The sequence below is a fragment of the Paralichthys olivaceus genome, chromosome 11 (genome assembly GCF_024713975.1).
Source record: "Paralichthys olivaceus isolate ysfri-2021 chromosome 11, ASM2471397v2, whole genome shotgun sequence".
In the NCBI taxonomy this organism is placed as follows: domain Eukaryota; kingdom Metazoa; phylum Chordata; class Actinopteri; order Pleuronectiformes; family Paralichthyidae; genus Paralichthys; species Paralichthys olivaceus.
Genome location: NC_091103.1, coordinates 13,045,843 through 13,063,847, shown reverse-complemented (window position 1 = coordinate 13,063,847; position 18,005 = coordinate 13,045,843). Strand labels below are relative to the sequence as shown.

The 18,005-nt window shown below is 40.1% G+C and overlaps 1 protein-coding gene across 5 annotated transcripts in view; it reads right to left on the bottom strand.

The window, feature by feature from the left end:
* Nucleotides 1-2,200: 2,200 nt before the first annotated feature.
* gria4a (glutamate receptor, ionotropic, AMPA 4a) overlaps nucleotides 2,201-18,005 on the bottom strand; it is a 99,963-nt gene continuing 84,158 nt past the window's right edge. The window contains exons 15-18 of one of the 5 annotated variants that reach the window (XM_020088605.2): nucleotides 17,421-17,668; nucleotides 13,483-13,597; nucleotides 9,995-10,132; nucleotides 2,201-5,226 (exon numbers count right to left, since the gene is read on the bottom strand). In XM_020088605.2, coding sequence (XP_019944164.1) covers nucleotides 5,062-5,226; nucleotides 9,995-10,132; nucleotides 13,483-13,597; nucleotides 17,421-17,668 — 666 coding nt within the window. In that variant the 3' untranslated portion in view covers nucleotides 2,201-5,061. Of the gene's footprint in view, nucleotides 5,227-9,884; nucleotides 10,133-11,763; nucleotides 13,598-17,420; nucleotides 17,669-18,005 lie in introns of those variants that run through there. The other 4 variants (XM_020088604.2, XM_069534049.1, XM_069534048.1 and 1 more) reach the window with 4 other exon arrangements.

Here is an 18,005-nt window from a genome sequence, read left to right as displayed (position 1 = left end):
TCCATTGGATTCACTCTTCAATCTGGAATGCAAATATTTCTATTTTAGTAGGCAGTAAAAATGACATAGACCACTATACCAGCAGCAGCAACACAACAAAACAGCTTATGAGATGAGCTGCTTGTGTGATTTGAGTGTTGTTTCCCTTCAGATCATAAAAGTGGCCTCAAAAGAGAAAGACAGAACAGGACAGGTGGTCATGACAGGGTAGGGGCTGTGGATGATAAACCAAGGTCGGAGATTGATTCCCATGAGAGAGGGATGCAGAAATGGAGAGATAGGATGAGGGAGGATGTTGAGTGGTGTAGAGAGTGAGAAGGGAAGGAGGGCCTGAAAAGATCAGGGGCTGAAAAGATCAGGCATATATCAGTGCTGAGAGAAGGAAGGACAGAGAATGAGGAGATGAAATGAGCCAATAAAATAAAAAGCTGGAAAGGCTGTTTTCACAATTTGCAGTGACAATAAAAGAGACAGATTGAAAGTGTGTGTGTGTGTGTGTGAGTGTGTGTGTGTGTGTGTGTGTGTATGTATATATATACACTTGCAAGCGAAGGTGCAAGGTTAAAAGGGCCAAAACTGCCTCAAAATTGTTATTTTGCTTCATCTTTTGGTAAATGGGAAATAGTTGTCAGTAATAACCCAGCATGGTATGTAGGTGTGTGGGAGTGTGAGTGAGATGGGAAATGCTTGTCAGTGATGGCTCTGCATTAGGAGTGTTAGGTCTCCACGGATTGAGAAAAGGAGCCCAAATGATAAAACCACAGCAGGGAATCTTTAACCCTGCGACTGCTGATCTAGAAGAGCAGAGTTTCTTCACAGACACAGAGATGCCCTGAAGAAACTCTGGAGGAGCTGAAAAAGTCGACTGTCCTTGAAGATTTTTCAAAGCCAAGAAGTAATCCATTCCAATTCTGGCTGGGGTTTGAATTTACTCTCTTGTACAATCCTCCACTGCGGTCGTTCGTGTTGTAATACATTTTTTTTAAAAGACCACGATGGGTGTAAATATTGTAGAAACAAGACTCATTACTGATTACTAGCACCATCATGAGGTTGTCATTATTTCATGTGGTTGAAATATGATACACACATGGAGATATATTTTAGGCTATACCCTAACTTTATGACATACTGATGACAGCCTTGTGGAGCTGCTAGCATGACTTAGTCTTGTTCATTACTTTGAAGCAACACTGCATTGTTTCTATACCGTAAGATAACAGCACACAAGCTTTCAATTGGGAGAATGTCATGTCTGCAGAAACATGTTTTTACCACAGTGCCTACCTTCCGTTGTAACTGAAGTAAGTCACAACTTTTGCTTCATTGCTTCGTCTTGTGCTGCTAGCTTGACGCTGGGCCACGTAAGAGATGACGTCGACTTGCTAGTTTATCATCAGAACCCAGGTGGACCCATTTCAAATCACAACTTAGCCAAACAATAAAATGTGATTTGATGCTACTGTTCTAGTTGTGTGCAGTGAATGGTTACTGCCAGACTATGTTAGCAAGTGTAACTTAGTTCAGACCACGACAACTCTCTGAGGTTGCCAGTTTCCTTTTCACCAGCTTGCCAAAAAAATGCCTGCGTGTACAGTTGTGTGCATGGGAAGGCTTAGATCGCAACTTGCATTACAATAGTGAATGACACCTGTAGGGGGAGCTTGTTTATAGCCAAGAACAATTCTTGATTTGTGTCACTTTAAAAGTTCTCTGTGTAAGATTTAGGAGAAAGGGATTTATTGGCAGAAATTGAATAGAAAATGAGCCTAGTAATTTTTTTGTTTCTTTTACCAGGAATATATTTAAATACTTACCGCCAAAGTTTTTTACAGTAGTTCAAACTGAACACTTTTTGAGTTTCAATGATATCTAAAGGCTTCCACAAGTTCTCTGTCATGTTTGGAAGGGGAGGGTGAGGTGAGGGGTTTTCAGATGCAACATGCAACTTCACCACTAGATGTCACTAAATTCTAAACACTGAACCTTTAATCTCCGGCAGCTCTCTGCTTTAGTTTGCACTCCATTTGCCATAAGGTAACAAATATGAAATACCAAACCTTTCTATACTTTTTTTCCCCTATTCTGCATACAGAGTTGTTTTATGCACACATGGTTGTGGTTATAAATAAAACACAGCAAATGGCACACAGCCTGGATGGGCTCAGTGGATAAATGACCACACAGATTCACACACATGTTCAGCATCGATGTTTTACTAGAAAAAGAAACAAAATGGAAAGAGAGAAATAAAGGAAGAAAGGAACAGTGTTAAAGCCAGCAGTCAACTTCTTGCTGTCAGTGCATGAAATCTTATGTGCTGGAGGTGGGGAAAAAAAACACAACAGTGTCATGTTCTGTTAAACTGCCTGTGTGTCTGGTCTAGTGATCAGTGTTACCTGTCCCTCACAAATGTATCCATTACAGAAACCCACTATTTCTTACAAGCTGGATGTGCTGCAGTGCTGCTGCACTGATACGCTGAGAGCAGGTGAGACTGTGGGAACTGTCCATGAAGTTTGCTTCAGACATACAGACAGTTGTTTTAATATGCTGTTTGAAATACTTGTGTTATAATCTTATTTTGTTCATCTGCTGAGTTTGACTTGAGTACATTTGATGCATGACGTATGTGTTATGCAATGATCTGAACCAGGAGCCAGAAACTCAGATTGTCAACTGGTGTCTGGAGTTGTTCAGTTTATCTCTAGCCCATTATTCTGCTGCATATCCGAGCAGAAAATCATTTGCACTTTGAACAAAGAGTTATGTTCTTGCAGTGGGACAGGAATGGAGATGAAAGCAGAGAGAGAGAGGAAGACAACACAAGAGAAGGAGCATTTGAAAGGTGGAACAATGGCAAAGCAAAAACAGAAGAAAACTTAATGTTTCCTCCCAACAGACAAGAGACACAGTCCCTATGCAAGCATCATGTATATTTTCTTATTCCTAAGGCCGAAAGTAATTAGATTTGAAGGCTGCCATACAGGTTGTAAAAATGTATATTCGATAGATTGCGCATGTCTAGCATGATAAATCAACAAAGTACAAACCTCCTGAACTCTGGCCTTCAAACTGGAGCAGACTCACATTTGGTGAGAAAAACGAACAACAAAAAGCACCGAGGTGATATGAAATGACACAAATGCTACACTTTTGAAATGTCAGACAGCATTTTTTCCCTACAGTAATCGACAGAGGCTCATCCTCTCGTGAGGCCTGTGTCTCTTTGTACTAATGTTGAATACTTGTAAGTAAAAACTGTATCAGGGGCCTTTTCAGGCCTCCATCAGAGATATTTGGGGATAAAAAAACACTGTTGGACAATGAAAACGAAGTGAATAACTGAACAGACAAACAGGCAAAAACAAAATCATCCAAAACCCCTCATGGTGCTGTAGTGATCACTCTGAGCTGACCCTGTGTATGCAGCAGTGTGTGTGCGTGCATTTCTACATGTTAGTGTGTGTGTGTGTGTCCATGTGATTACCAGATGAACATTCAGTGTTGAGTAGGACACACAGACTGTGGCATATTCATATTCTCAGGTTATCAAAAGAAAATCCATATAACAGAATGTATGCCACGGCCTCTGACAATCAGTGATCAATGTTTTCTATAGCTCTCTATAGATATATATTTATTTGTATTATATATAATATGTAGATTTATAAAAAAAGATTTTTTATCTTAATTACAAGTAGTGGCATTTTCTTCTTATATTCATTATTGCAATGAATTGTTATCTAAGATGATTTAAAAAAGACAGGTGAGTTCTGTTTTGCTACGCAGTTATTTACAACAGTTTTAAAAAGCAAGCTCTCTGATACGGTACCTTCCCCCCCACCACTGGAAAACACGAAGGATCTAAAATGGCATTTTCTATTTGGAAGGCTGAACTTGAATGTTTTAAATCCACGTTTAAATCATCATCACATTTCCTCTTATCTTCTACAAGCGCCCAGTGCTTCTGTTGAGAAGGTCACCATTTTAGATCCTCCAAGTGGTTTTATTCCTCCATTCCACCACTGAATATACAGCTTGAACCCTATCATCACTATTTAGCATTTCTACTGTCATGATAATGCTGTTGATGGACTGACTTTATTTATTAGGCTAATGTTTATTTATTCTTTTTATTCTTTTACAAACCCCTGTGAATTCTATGGCCGAGATTCAGCCGAACGTGTGTGTCTCGAGGTTACTTCTGTTCTACGTTGGCTGATTATCTCGCTGCTTTGGGAACGAGAATCATCGTAAATGTGTGGTAAGAAAGCATTTTCATTCAGTTGGGACAGTCCATGGCAAAGTCGTGGGTTTTGCACAGTCCGAACGTTCAAGCTTTACAGTTTTCTGGTCTTCTAAGGGTGATAATACCTGGCACTCAGTCTTTGCAGGCAAGATAAGATGATGGCGACCATGATGATGATGACGATGAAAACAAGGTTTGTAGTCTCAGTAAGGCGTTGTCAAGGGGTGTGGCTTATTGGCCAGCGATGTCCAATGAAGACAGAGTAGGAGCAGAGTTGTTTGGTTGTCTTTCCTCTTGTCACCATCCTCATCTTTATCACGATCATCATCATGATCAGTTCTCGCGTCATGTTCACAGCTCATATTTCATGTCATGTAAATCTTTGCTGGCTTTCCTGTTGGTTCGTGGATATCAGGATGGTATCCTCCCCCCAATAAAGAAAAAAAGAATGAAGACTGCAGGCAAGTGTGATAGATGTAACTTGTCCTTTGTTTTGTCTTTTTTTCCCCGCTGTTCAATACACAGTTGTATTTCAATTGTCTCTTGTAAAATAAGTCAATGGCAACAGGAAAGTGAGATGATGATGCGCAGTGTGTGTTCGTGTATTCAAGTGTGTAAAACTGTGTTCTGTGTATTTGTATTTGAGCTTCTCTAGCTTGATGTGTGTGTGTTATATGTGATATGATAGGATGTGAGAGATTGTACTGTATGTATGCATGTGTGTGTGTGTGTGTGTGTGTGTGTGTGTGTGTGTCCTTGTCAAAGTCAGTGTGTGTGTGTCATTAAGGCACGGCAGGTGTTTTTGGTTTTCAGGGCAGTCCAGAGGAGACCACTGCAAGGCCGGGGTGTCGGAGGGAGGCGTGGCCAGCATGCACAGCTTTGGGGCAGTCTGGCGTCAGGACGCGGCCATTCTCCCCCACACTTCCTGTGATGGATAGACGGGCCTTGTTCCGCATGGCTTCAGAAAATGACAGCTACACGAGGAAAAATGGGAGAGGACGGAGGAGGGGGTGGAGATGGCAGAGTGGAGAGCTTGTTTAAAAAAAACATGTCATAGGCAGAAATTGGGCAGTAAATTGAACTTGTGTAAAAACGTAGATCTCTGTACATGCACCAAAAACACTTCTACATGCAAGTGCCGGTACAAACACACAATTACCTCAACAATTAGAAAAGTCTGAGGGTGCAATCATCCAGTTAAAATGATTCTGTGAGATTTCTCCATTCCACTCTGTTTTGGACATTGAACATTATAATTATTTGATTTTCCCTCAATATGCTGTTATTTAATTACAAACAAACTGAATATTGGAAAATGCAAAGATGTTTTGTAAATAAAGGTCATGCGGGTTGTTTATCAGAAACCATTCAATTGAGTGGAGTGGAGTTTTCTTGTAAACAGAAATGTCTATTTTGCCTTTGTAGCCGTGTCTCAATTCAGGAGCTTCATCCTTCAGAGGCTGCATATGAAAACCAATTGTGTCACAGCGGTGCCACTAGGCTGTCCCATTGAGAATGCTCTTTCAAATGCGCCTTCGAGTGCGTCCTTTCATCCCAGGGCATCAAAGTTACAACAGGAGGACCCTTTGAGGCCCAACCTATCCCAGGGTGCATTTCCCTTGGTTGACAAACTGTTTAATTAAAAAGGTAATGGCCGTAGCATGCAACGAGATGTCCAGTGCATTAGTATCAGGCTTCATCTCAACCAAACAATGAACGGTACACATGTAAAAATAAAAAATAAAATAAAGGGGGGCATTAAAACTGTCTCAGTGTGTCCAACTTCAGCTCCATTGCTAGGCAACAGCAATAAGCTGTCATGACCAGCTTCGATGTCGATCATTGAGACCTCTGTAGACACGACTGCCTAATTTTAGTTTGAGCGTAGACTGTTTCCACCAAATGATGCAGCCCCCAAAGTGAAACACAGCCTATGTTTACGTGCTAGAAGTCTTTTTTGTTGGTGCATTATTGCATCTCTAAGTGCTTTACTACCACCTACTGGTGATTAGGGGAATTGTGTGAACACACAACTGTGTGTGACATTGTGAGCATGCTTGTGCGTAGTATGAATGCACCCCAAACTTATATAATAAACAATCAAATATTACTTAGGCTAACACACTTTCAAAACACTAGGACAGTCCTACAGAAAGGAAAAGGTAAATGCAAAAGCAGGCAACAAACATGGACAACGTAGACAAGCGGGTTTAGGTTGTAGACATCTGCATTTCATAGGTGACCATGCATCTCTGGGTTCTGGGTTTGTGTAATCACAGATTGAGGTGAGGATTTGAAAGGACGGGATTTTGGAAGGTGAGAAAAAGGAAAACATGAAGGAGTGAGTTTTCTTCAAGGTGTCAGATTTATAGAGAGGGAGTGACTGTCTATACTGCTCAGAGTAGGCTGACACTTCACACAGACGGCTACTGTGATTTTTGTGTTTCTGTTCAGTCAGTGTCGCTGCTGTTGGACGAGAACCTCATATCACAGACAGCAAGAGAGCTTTATTTTCACATAGATGGTGCTCATGTGGTGCGACTGGGACACTACATTAAAAGTCTCTACCATAACTCAGGTTTTTATGAAGCCCCTAAAGTCCCGACAGATGTTACTTTTTTATCTCCGTATATCGTTCAAGATAACTACCTTCTGGGAACAAGTTAATGTATATTTGCAGCAAATGATTCCTACTGACGACAAGTGCAGGTCTCCGGACAACAGCCGGAAGAATTTTGTTATGTCATTTCAAGGTGAAAATAAAACTTGATCAGCTGATTTCTCTTTATCACAGAGTCTGTGAAACTGAAGTCGTTAGAGACATGTATACATTTTAGTAAAATAACTTGTGCGCACAAGATATTGACATGTGCACAAGTTAATATATTTCGTGCATGTGAGTAATTATCTTGTGTGCACAAAGTGAAAAGAAAAATATTCTGTTGGGACTTTAGGGGTTCTGTGCAAGTTACAGTGTTTTACACAATCAACGTTAGCAATTTAAAGACTCTGTCAAAGATGCTTGGAAAATTTGGGTTTCATCTTTGATTTCTAAAAGCAATTTGTTGTTCTGCTCATTAACTTACACATTTTACCTTTTGTATATAATCTTGTAGACAGCCAATTTTAAATGGTGACAGTTTTAAATGGCGAGTTTCCCCCTCCTCTTTCACAGAGTACTGTCAGTTTGATGTACAGCTCATTACAAACTAAAGAGAAGAATTAATATCTACTCTAAAGAAACATCTCAGACCATTTCATCTGGAACCTATATTGGTTTAGATGTTTGGATGATATCATTGTATGTTGACACGATGATTCAAGTCAGAGTTAAATTCAGCAACGGTTCCAGATGGTAGAGATCCGTGTTATTGCTTCTGAGTTCAGTCCAAAATGCTTCCACTACCACATTGGATTATTTGTGGTAAACTTTATACTTAATTTTCAAATTGGGTACTGTTACGTTCAAACAAATAATTGCCAATATTTAGTGCATCACATTTAGCTGTCTTTTTTATAACACCCTCTGTATTGATCCTGCTCATTATCTCAAGGTGATAATCAAATAGGACTGTATAAGGCCTCGGAGTGGTTTGCTCAGCAGATCATCAAAATGAAATCCACTGTTTCTTTTTTTCTTTGGTTAATTGCCCATGTGCATCGATATACATGACTCATGGTTTTTACAACAACATCACTAAGTAGCCATTCTATATGAAGTGTTTCATCAATTAATCCTCTGCATTAACACTAAGTAACTGGGCTGTTTTGAAGATGTCAGGGCTGGAGTAAGTCAAAATGCCTGTTAGGAGGGTCTACAGCAGGGGTGCACAACTCCAACTTTATGGATGACGAATACAGAAGACAGTACAACTACAAGCCACCAGAGCTGGGAAAGATCTGCTCTGCAGCAATTAATGTTTTATGTATTTTCACTGTTATTGTAGGTAAATTAAACTCACATTTATATAGTTTATTATTATTGTTGTTGTTGTTGTTGTTGTTGTTGACTGTTGCTGCTTTTATTAATAACACTATTACATCTATAAGTATTGCTTTTATCATTTTCATTATAACAAGTTAAATATAAAAAAATATAAAACTTGTAAATGCAAAAATCTCAGGTATTCCAAATTAAACCCCCACTAATTTTTTTATTAGCTAGTGTGATTAATTATAGATTAGTACATATTTTCCCAATATGGGATTGAAAATTAGGGATTGATAATAAGAACCATGTACAGGAGAAGGGATTCGGGAAATAAAGTAGCTACTACTCAATCAGCTGGTTACTGCAGGTCAACTATTATCTACGGACAACAATTAAAAGCAATCAAAAACTGCTATGGGGCAAATTTTTCCTGAATAGACAAGATTAAATCAGTATTTCAAGAAAATGCAGAAACTTGAGCTGACAAGAATCGAGTCTCACCCTGAACACACTTTGTCTTTTCTGCACCTCACAACCAACATCACTCAGATGTTTTGATGAGGAATTACTGAGTTCTGACTAGTTTTGGAAATTTCTGTGAAAGTCTACACATCTTATAAAATGTCCTGCAGTGTTTTTCTTCCTGAGATATCTATCACATTAAAAACTTAGCCAGACCCAAATCCACAATGACTGGTGTCCATGTGTTAGCTAATTAATTTGTAGCTGGAAGCAGTCATAGATTTTAATGAGGAACAAACTTTTATGACAGCAGGGTGAGAAGACCCTAAAAAATAATAATAGTTTAGCCAAAAAAATACTGAACCATTAGAAAATTTAAGACATATAGTTTTTTGGTATAAGGATGAATAAATCTTATATAAATCTATAGTAAATACAGTTTTGTTATTAGCCGTTATCCCTTTTAGCCCATTATTAAGGCGTTGTCATCACTTCATACTATAGCAAAAATGCTGCTATTCTTTGTCTTTTACATTTGTTTTAGGATATTTAGAGGTTTTGACACTGTTAGTCAGATGAAACGAGTTATGTGAAACTTTCCTTTCAAGCTTCTGAAGACAACAACGAGCATTTTTCACTATTTTATGACATTATATGTCCTAAAAATGAGAAAAAAATCTGCTTTATTGATGATTAAAAAGTATTCTGATGTGAATTCTAATCTGAAGCCCTATACACATATATATATATAAACTGAGACTGGAGTTGTACATCCCTGCTTGATCAATATTTAGTTGATAGCTAAATTACAATGCAGGTGCCTAGTCAAGTCATCGGCAAAGAGCATCACCATCACTGTCGTTATCATCATCATCATCATCATCATCATCATCATCATCATCATCATCATCATCATCTGCAGCCAAAGACGATGGAACCAAAACTGTAGTCACACACATCTAACCCCATTCTTGCTTGGGGCGAGCTGCTAAAGAATGAAAAATAACAACTGTAATAAATGAAAAAAGATATTCGGCCAATATATGAAATAAAAGAAGCAAAATAAAACATAAAAAGCTAAATTGGTTCCACAATGCTTGACCACATCCTCATCACCACATGAAGAACGACACTGGAGCTGCTGCGACAGCCTCCACATCAACAATACAATAATCTACAGCACCACCATGATCAACACCACCATAACCCCACCTATATATGGGAGCCTCTAAATCCTACCCCTATATCTTGACCCCCTCGGAGCCGTACACGTTGTACCCCTCCCTATAAGTGGCTAGATTCTGGGTGCTGGGGGAGGGGCTGGGGCAGTGGGGGGGGCTAAGGTCCACCTTCATGCGCTTGGCTTCGGCCCGAGACTTGTAGCAGAACTCGACCAGGGCCACCAGCATGGCCAGGCCAAGGCCGCCCACAAGGATGTAGAAGACCCCGGCCACATTGGACAGGCTGAGAGCCTGGGACGACTTGTCCTGGAGAGAGGGAGACGTAGTGGGGGAGGAGGGGAGAGAGGAATCCAGGCCGAGTAACGGCGGAGTCGAAGAACGAGTGTTGGGTGAATGCAAGAGGAGGTGGTGGGGTTAGTTGAGATGTAGATGCATGAAAAACAGGTTAGTAGGGACAAGTAGAAGAGGTGGAGGTAAAATTCGAAAGATGGAAGAAAGGGAGAAGAATAAAAGAGAAAGAGGTGGATGAGGAGCAGACAATTAAAAAGTGTTGGCGGGGTGAATAAAGAGGCAGGAAAAAGCAGAAAGAGACAAAGAAATAGAGATCCTCAGAGAAAGAAAAATATTCAAACACAAACACACAAATACAAACAAGTATTATATTACCACTGCAGTAATATTCTACATGTACTAATTTACATTATTGTGTTATTATGAATAAATAATATTATTACATTCTACAGCTACAACTATTACTATTGTCACCACAACAGCTTCTAAATACGTATATTACATATCTGTCAAAATCATTACTACCAACAATCTACATTTCTAATGCAACACAAGAACAGTTTATTTCAGCAAAAATTTAACAATTAAGTAAAAAAATGGTGTCAATCACTTTATTTATGACAGAGCAGACTTTAATTTGAGCGGTGATGACATTTCACTGTGGTTTTAATGAGATTTAAAGGCTCCAGTCGCCTGCTCTAAACAGCAACTCCCATGTTCTACATTGTCAAATCTTCCTGTCTTCTAATGAAATGAAAAGTGTTTGAATTAGCAGCAAAGCTGATATCAAATATTGTAGTGCTTTATTTCACAGGTCTGTAATTTCTTATTATTTTTGTAAGAAACTGAACAAGAACTTTATCATTTGGTTCTAATTACAGAGAAACTCGAGACAGTTATTTAACTTTTAAGTGAGTATACTTGTGTTGAGCTTAAATGCAGCTGACCTGCTCAACTAGACCCATGTAATTAATAATACAATATTCATTTATTATTCACAACTTTATCCTCCATATTTGTGAAATTTTTTCCTAACCTGTGAACAAAAGTCCAGTTTTTGAATGTTAAGATGACCTCATGTGCACTCAGGTCTTCATACGCTGGTGATTAATTCAAACTGGCCTAAATATTTAATCAAAAGTTCACAAATGTAATATTTGACCAGTAATTAGTACCAAATGAAACCGTTCTTGCACAAAATAACATTGGATATTATTAAATAAATATTTCCCTGTAAAATAAAGTGTCAATTTAAGTTGTGGAAATAAATTGAAATAATGTTTTCCTGATTCAATATAAAACATGAAGGTAAAAGCCAATTTTGCCATATCAAAACAGAACATGGGAGTGAAAATTGGCTGATGATAATCATAATTTACATAAAGAGTCCTGACTGTAATGAGGATGGGATTGCCACAGATTTCTACAGAGACTGAACAAGAAACTGATTTTAATCTGATGCAGATTTCAATAAATGTGGTCCACCATTAAATAGAAAAAGTCTACTTTGGAGCACATGTGTTTCAGGCTAAGTGATAAGATGTTTCAAATGCTATTTCTAAGACAGTAGTTGCAGTAATCTGGAGCGTATTCAGGATGAGAGTTTCAGACTAGCGATCTGTGGGCCGCAGCAGCGTGAGACTGACCTTACTTCCAGAGTCCTTGGGTCCACACTCTCCCTTGTCATACCACCATTTGTTTTTCAGTTTGTCTAAGACGCCTGCTTCGCTCAGTTTCAATACTGCAAGGTTTACCGGGGTTCTTCGCGTGTAAAAATAACATAAATAACATCATAGGTCATGTTATTTTATGTTATTAGAGTATTTCACATTTGCATTGCACAGCTCAGTCACATTGAAACTTTTTTTGTACAAATCAAGTGACCTAGCATGGATCCCACTGAGTACATGTGTGTATGCTCGTTGAGGAGGGGCTGGGGGGAGCGAGGAGCTAAGGCGAGCTACAGACATATGAGTGGGACCCACCTTTGTCACCTCGAGTAACACACCCATACTGCCCCAGCTGGTTCTGCACTTAACAGAGCCAAGTACTGCTAAACCAGGACTATTAGCATCAGGCTAGCTCTGTGCTACAACTGGGAGAGAGAGCTCCTATCTTATGGTGCATTTACACTAAACGAAAAGCAAATCTTTATATCGCGTGATGAGATTATACACAATATCAATGTAAAGATGCAAATACACAAACCCAAACTTTTCCTTTAGCACCATCAACTGGTCAGAATTCCAATTGGTCTGATAATTAAAATGTCTAATTTAAAACTAACTTCAATCCTCTGTTTTGTGCTAAATAGGACATGCTATGTAAAATGCTTAGCATGCATTGTCTGCCAAACATCAGCATGTTAGCGATGCTATCGAGAGTTGAGTAAATCTTTGATTCTTAAATACAATGAAGGAACGTGAACAGAAGAAAAAACCCTGAAAGGAACTGTTGAAACTCTACAAATGAATAGTAGAAGTAGGAAACTTAACCTTGTAACAGCGTTCTGCTTTGATCAATTATTCATCAAAGAGTCTAAAAGAATCTGAGAGCTGTGATTTCACTTGGGTCTCATTTTCCCATTAAACATTTTTATAACCTGATTTTTTTTCCAGCCATGTACTCGAACAGCTGAGTTTGTCCTGAAGAAGCGAGGAGGATCAATGTGGAGTCCTTCTGTCATTTGTGCTATTTGACTCACATCTTATCTCTCCTCTCCCCAGAGCTGCCACTAGGGGGCAAATATTCCTGTCTTGGCAGTAACTGCTCTGTTTCCTTTTGACACGAATCCATCCCTGAACCATTGTCCCATTACCTGGCACTCAGTCCCCTCAGAGGGACGTTACCAGATCTTCACCAAACACAATTGAAGATGATTATTATGAAGAGGGATTTATTTATCTTGGCAGGCCCTCATCTGCACAGAGGACATGTTACATCTCTGATAATGCAACATAACATTTTCTTAAGGGTGTAAATTGTTTCTTTAAAAAGTGTTTTGGTTCACATTTGGGTCTCTAAAAGACACAGCCAACAGAAAACTGTTGAATATTTCAAAGCTTTATTTTACCAGGAAATAATATCTACTTGTTCTGTGTCTCAAAAAGCACAGTGTTGTACCTTTGTCACTGAGTCTGAACCTTTTTTGTAAAAAAGGCACACACCCCTGACAACATATGCAACACTGTGCCTATTTTTGGAGCTGCAGGGTGTCTTAGGAGATTTTAGGGTGTCACTTTTGCTGCCTGACTCTTTGCCAGGGCAGATGCGTGCGCTACTCTCCCACGGAGGCCGTTCACCGGCTGGGCAGCCGCGACGGCCACCGTCCCCCATGGTGGGGTGGGCAGACAGAGAGGGCTAACCTTGGAATCCCCTCCCCCGCTGCCACATTCTCCTTTGTCATACCACCACTTGTTTTTCAATTTGTCCAACAGGCCCTGCTCGTTGAGCTTTAGCACGGCCAGGTTGACCGCATTTCTTTAAGTAAGAAAGGAGGGAAAATAGTTTGGTCAGAGTGGAGGATGGAGGGACAGACAAGATGGATGTGGGGACCACAGCCAGGGGGTAGGAGGGAGGGGGGGAGAGGGAGTAGAGGGAGGAGAAATCAGAGGGGTTGAATGGACAAAGGTGGGTTAGTGGGGAAGGATGCACCCCGACAACATTGTCTTTTCTACTCTTTCTCTTTGACTTTCTACTTCTTTTTTGCTTTTACATCTAATTCTGTTCACCTCACATTTGTTTTCTCCCTCTCCGCTGTTGTTGCTGGGTGGCACTAACAGAGGATGTTTCACAGCAAGTGTCAGATTGCTGCTATGAATTGTGTTAACCAGGTCTCTGCAGCCTGCTGTTGGTGCTCTGACTCCCTCCTGCTCTTTGTAAGTGTGTGTGTGTGTGTGTGTGTGTGTGTGTGTGTGTCAGTGAGGTCGTGTAGCTCTAGTTCCCTACAGCCGTCCTGCTCACACCCCTGAGGGGGATTGACCTCCAAACAATTTTCAGGGACACAGGGCAAAATTTTGGGCATTAATGCTGCTTGTATTCATGTATTCATCTTCATTATTTCTGATAAGTTCATAAAGTCATTTATTCAGCATATTATCAAAATAACCAACTTGCCTATATTTGAATCCCACTTTAAATATTTTATATGTTTTTATGTGCAGTTGAAAAAGTTGAAAGTATGGATTTTTCTGCTTAAGCTGGCTCAAAAGGAAGCCGTCCTCACGCTGTTCCTTGTGAATGCTGTGCCATTTAGAAGCAACGTTTTTTGCTGACAGGTGTTAGCGCCTCTCACTGGCAGGACATCACCACACTCAATGCTTTCAACTTATCAGGCAACAGTAACTTCAACAGAAAAGTAGAGGTGACAAAATGGATAACATATCGTGTAACGTCAAATCTCTCTAAGTTGATTTCTATATGAAACTAACATGAACTGTGGTTTCTTGGAACATATTAATAATTCCAGGACTCTCTGTCTGTCTGTATGTGGCATGCTCATCTTGAGAAAGCTTCATCGTATCTGCTTCACACTTGTGTCTGGTTATTGATAAGAGAGTGCAGTGTCGAATTTTGACACAGGATACATTCATTTTAATAAACTTTGAATAAACAGGTGACCAGCGCTCTGTAGGTACAGTGGCTTGGACCCGTCAACATAAGTGACGTTGTCGGTCAGAACAACGACTTAACGAGAGCCCTTTGTGCAGCATTGTTGGCACAGCTTCAGGGTTCTGCAGATCGAGTCCTGCAGTCAGTCTCTACTACTACAGGTCACTTTTACAGTTTCAGAATGAAAGCTGCAACCAGCATCACCACGTGAGTGCGATGGCAGTTTCATACACTGACATTTTATCCTATCCTGCACTTTTTGATACAAAAAATCCCAAATTTTTTCTAGACATAGAGAAGCAAAACTCAGCAACCAGCAGTGCTCATGATTCCTCTGATATCCTCTGCAAGTGTCTCCTGAATGCCTCGATATGTAACCTGCTCCTTTAATTTAATCCCCACGAGCACATCCACAAAATTTGGCAGCAGGAGCGAAGTGATTTTGTCATTGTATTCCCAAGATGTCCTAAATAAATTCATTGTGTTCCGTCTCTCTTTCTTTTGCCACATCTCTGCTTTTGTACAGTTACCTGTGTGTCGTTTTTTATTCTTCTACTCCCACCCTCTGCTGACAACTCTTTTGTTTGTGAGATAGTTTAATCAGGCCGGCTAATCTCTACAAAAAGGTCACTGCAGTCGCTGCCTGCTTGTTTGTTAGACTGCACCTTTGTCTGTGCACCTGCCTATTTGAAAGTCCTGTTTCTCCTCAGAGTGTGATGTGCCTGCATGTAAGAGATGCTCATCACAGAAAGGTCATCAGGTCAGGATTTTTTTTAGGGGGGGGAATTAGGATATTTAAAAGGCACACTGCAGGTTTAGCTCTCTGAGTAAATATCATCAAGAGATTGAGAGAGAGAGAATGTTCTCTGGGGTGGTCTAAGGTACAGGCCATGACTAATCTCATCAACATAAGAGGTGTATGGATGATAGCAGTTCATGATAAAAGTCACAAATCATTAAACATTTTAAAAGTAGCAGTACTTCAGAAAGCATACATTCCTAACGCTCATTTCAATCATCAGGGTATTCATCCTCCTCATCAACATCACAAGGGCAAATTAGCATCGTGATTAGAGTGGTGAAAGGAGAGGCAGGCTCACCTGACGTGCACACTCCCAGCCACACGGGTGGTAGAGATCAGGTTTCCACTAATTGAGAGAAGCCAGAGACAACCGTGGATAGTCCCGGAAATGTGTTCTGATGGGGGGGGGCTAAAAGGGTCCTATCCACCCGCTGTCTGTCACTTTTCCCCCTTGAACGGAAAAACCATTTTCTTTTTTGAAAGTAAGTAATAAGGGATGAACTACAGTGACTGTGGTTTCGAGAGGCGTGTTTGCACCACACACAGGGGGAAGTTATAGGAACAGGATGTGAGGCTGATTTGCTGTTTTTTCTTGTTTTGACTTTCGTGAGGCAAATCTGAAATGCGACAGCGAGAGGTGGGGGCAGAGAACAGAGAGCAAGTGGTCCGGCTTTATCGAATTTACCCAATTATTTTCGCTCGGCAGGCACCTGTCACACCGAGAAGACAAAGTCTTGAGGGCCGTTGTCACAGTCCCTTGAAAAATGAATTATTTTCACTGTTTGTATACCCCTGTGAAACCTACAGGGACTGTCACGTTAACAAGGCAGATAAACAAGTGTCTGCTGAAGGAAAATCTAAATAAAAGGACCAACTTTAGTACCATTATTCACTTTCTCATTTGTTTCCTCCACCTTCCACTGTCTTCATTAAGACAAACACACACGTGCTGTCATGTATTTTTATAAAACAACTCTTTGATTTGGCTTTTAATTTGGTTTCACTCAAATACCAACTAATGCAACTAAAATGTAGCATCATCTTTTTTTCAGTTGTGAGTATTTTTGGTGTGGGATCCTGTAATCTGATTACTTCCTAGTCCCCCCATAGTCCAGGCCCCTCTACTTCCCATCTCTGACTTTCAGTTTCCTGCTCCGTTTATAAATTTCCCCTCTTGGCCTTGGATGTAGTGGCAGCAGTCTGAGGTTCTGCCCCTCCTTGCAGCCATATTCATTTGATAAATCTCCCCTATAATAATCATAATCACTACTATCATCATCATCATCATCATCATCATCATCATCATCATCATCATGGCTAACATTTCTGAGGATGAGAGGAACAAAGGGACAAGACAACAGGCAAATGGACAGAGTTACCTGTGTGGTGGCCCTGTGGAGAGAGAGTGATTGATAGAGCAACAGGGGAGAGAGGATGTATACGAACATATACACATGGCACATGACACAGGACATTGGACACAGGGATGAAGCTAACTGGCCATAAATTAACAGGAGAAAAGATGGAGTCAGAAAGGAAAAGAGAGCCAGAAAGAGAATGAAATAAAAAGGGAGGAAAATATGATGTAAAACATAATCTATATACTCAACACATTTGTCTCTGTACGTCGCTGCTGCAGGGTGAAAACATTAAATTATAACTGATTGGACTTTCTTATTTAGTTGTCTTCAGCGCCTCAAGTGCTAAATAATTGTCAAACATCAAAACCAAAATTCTCAAATTGAACATGAGATGTTTTCACCTGACAGCAGAGACAGGTTAATCTATGTGCAGTATAAAAGGCACAGCAGGGTAGGTGGAATATCGCAGCAATAGTGGCAACAGTATCAGCTTTGTTGCTGTCACCTATTGTTACACTATTCCACCCACCTTAACTGTGAGCCTTTCGGTGTGGCAATGCCATATCCTTTGGAGTCCAGGTTGCCCCCGACTTTCATGGTGTCGCAGGGCTTGCGTTGCTCCGTGTACTCGTTCATTGTGGACTCTAGGAGGAAGGCGTACTTCCCCTTGGACTTGCGGACCCTCGCCACTCCCTCCGCCGTGGTCTTAGTGAAGACAGTTGGCTCGGCGGATTTCATATAGGACCACATCTTCTCGTATACGGCTATTTTGGACCTCTGGGGTAGAAAAGTGTGAAGAGGACAGAGGAGGAGGTTAATTTGGGGTGAATGGGCCCCTTTTGTGCTCATATACAAGATTATATAACTAATAGCCGATAAATAATAAAAACACAGAGAATATGTACATAATATACATCTTTCACTACAGGTGGAAATATTTGGAATAGGGCTGTATGGTACTCAATATATAATGACTTTACAATACAAAATGATTGCTATAAAAATAAATAATTGGGTGTCATTTTTAATATAGTATATATTTTACAAAGATTTATGTATAGATATATAAATAAATATAAATTCTCAAAAGTATACAATATTATATGAATATAAA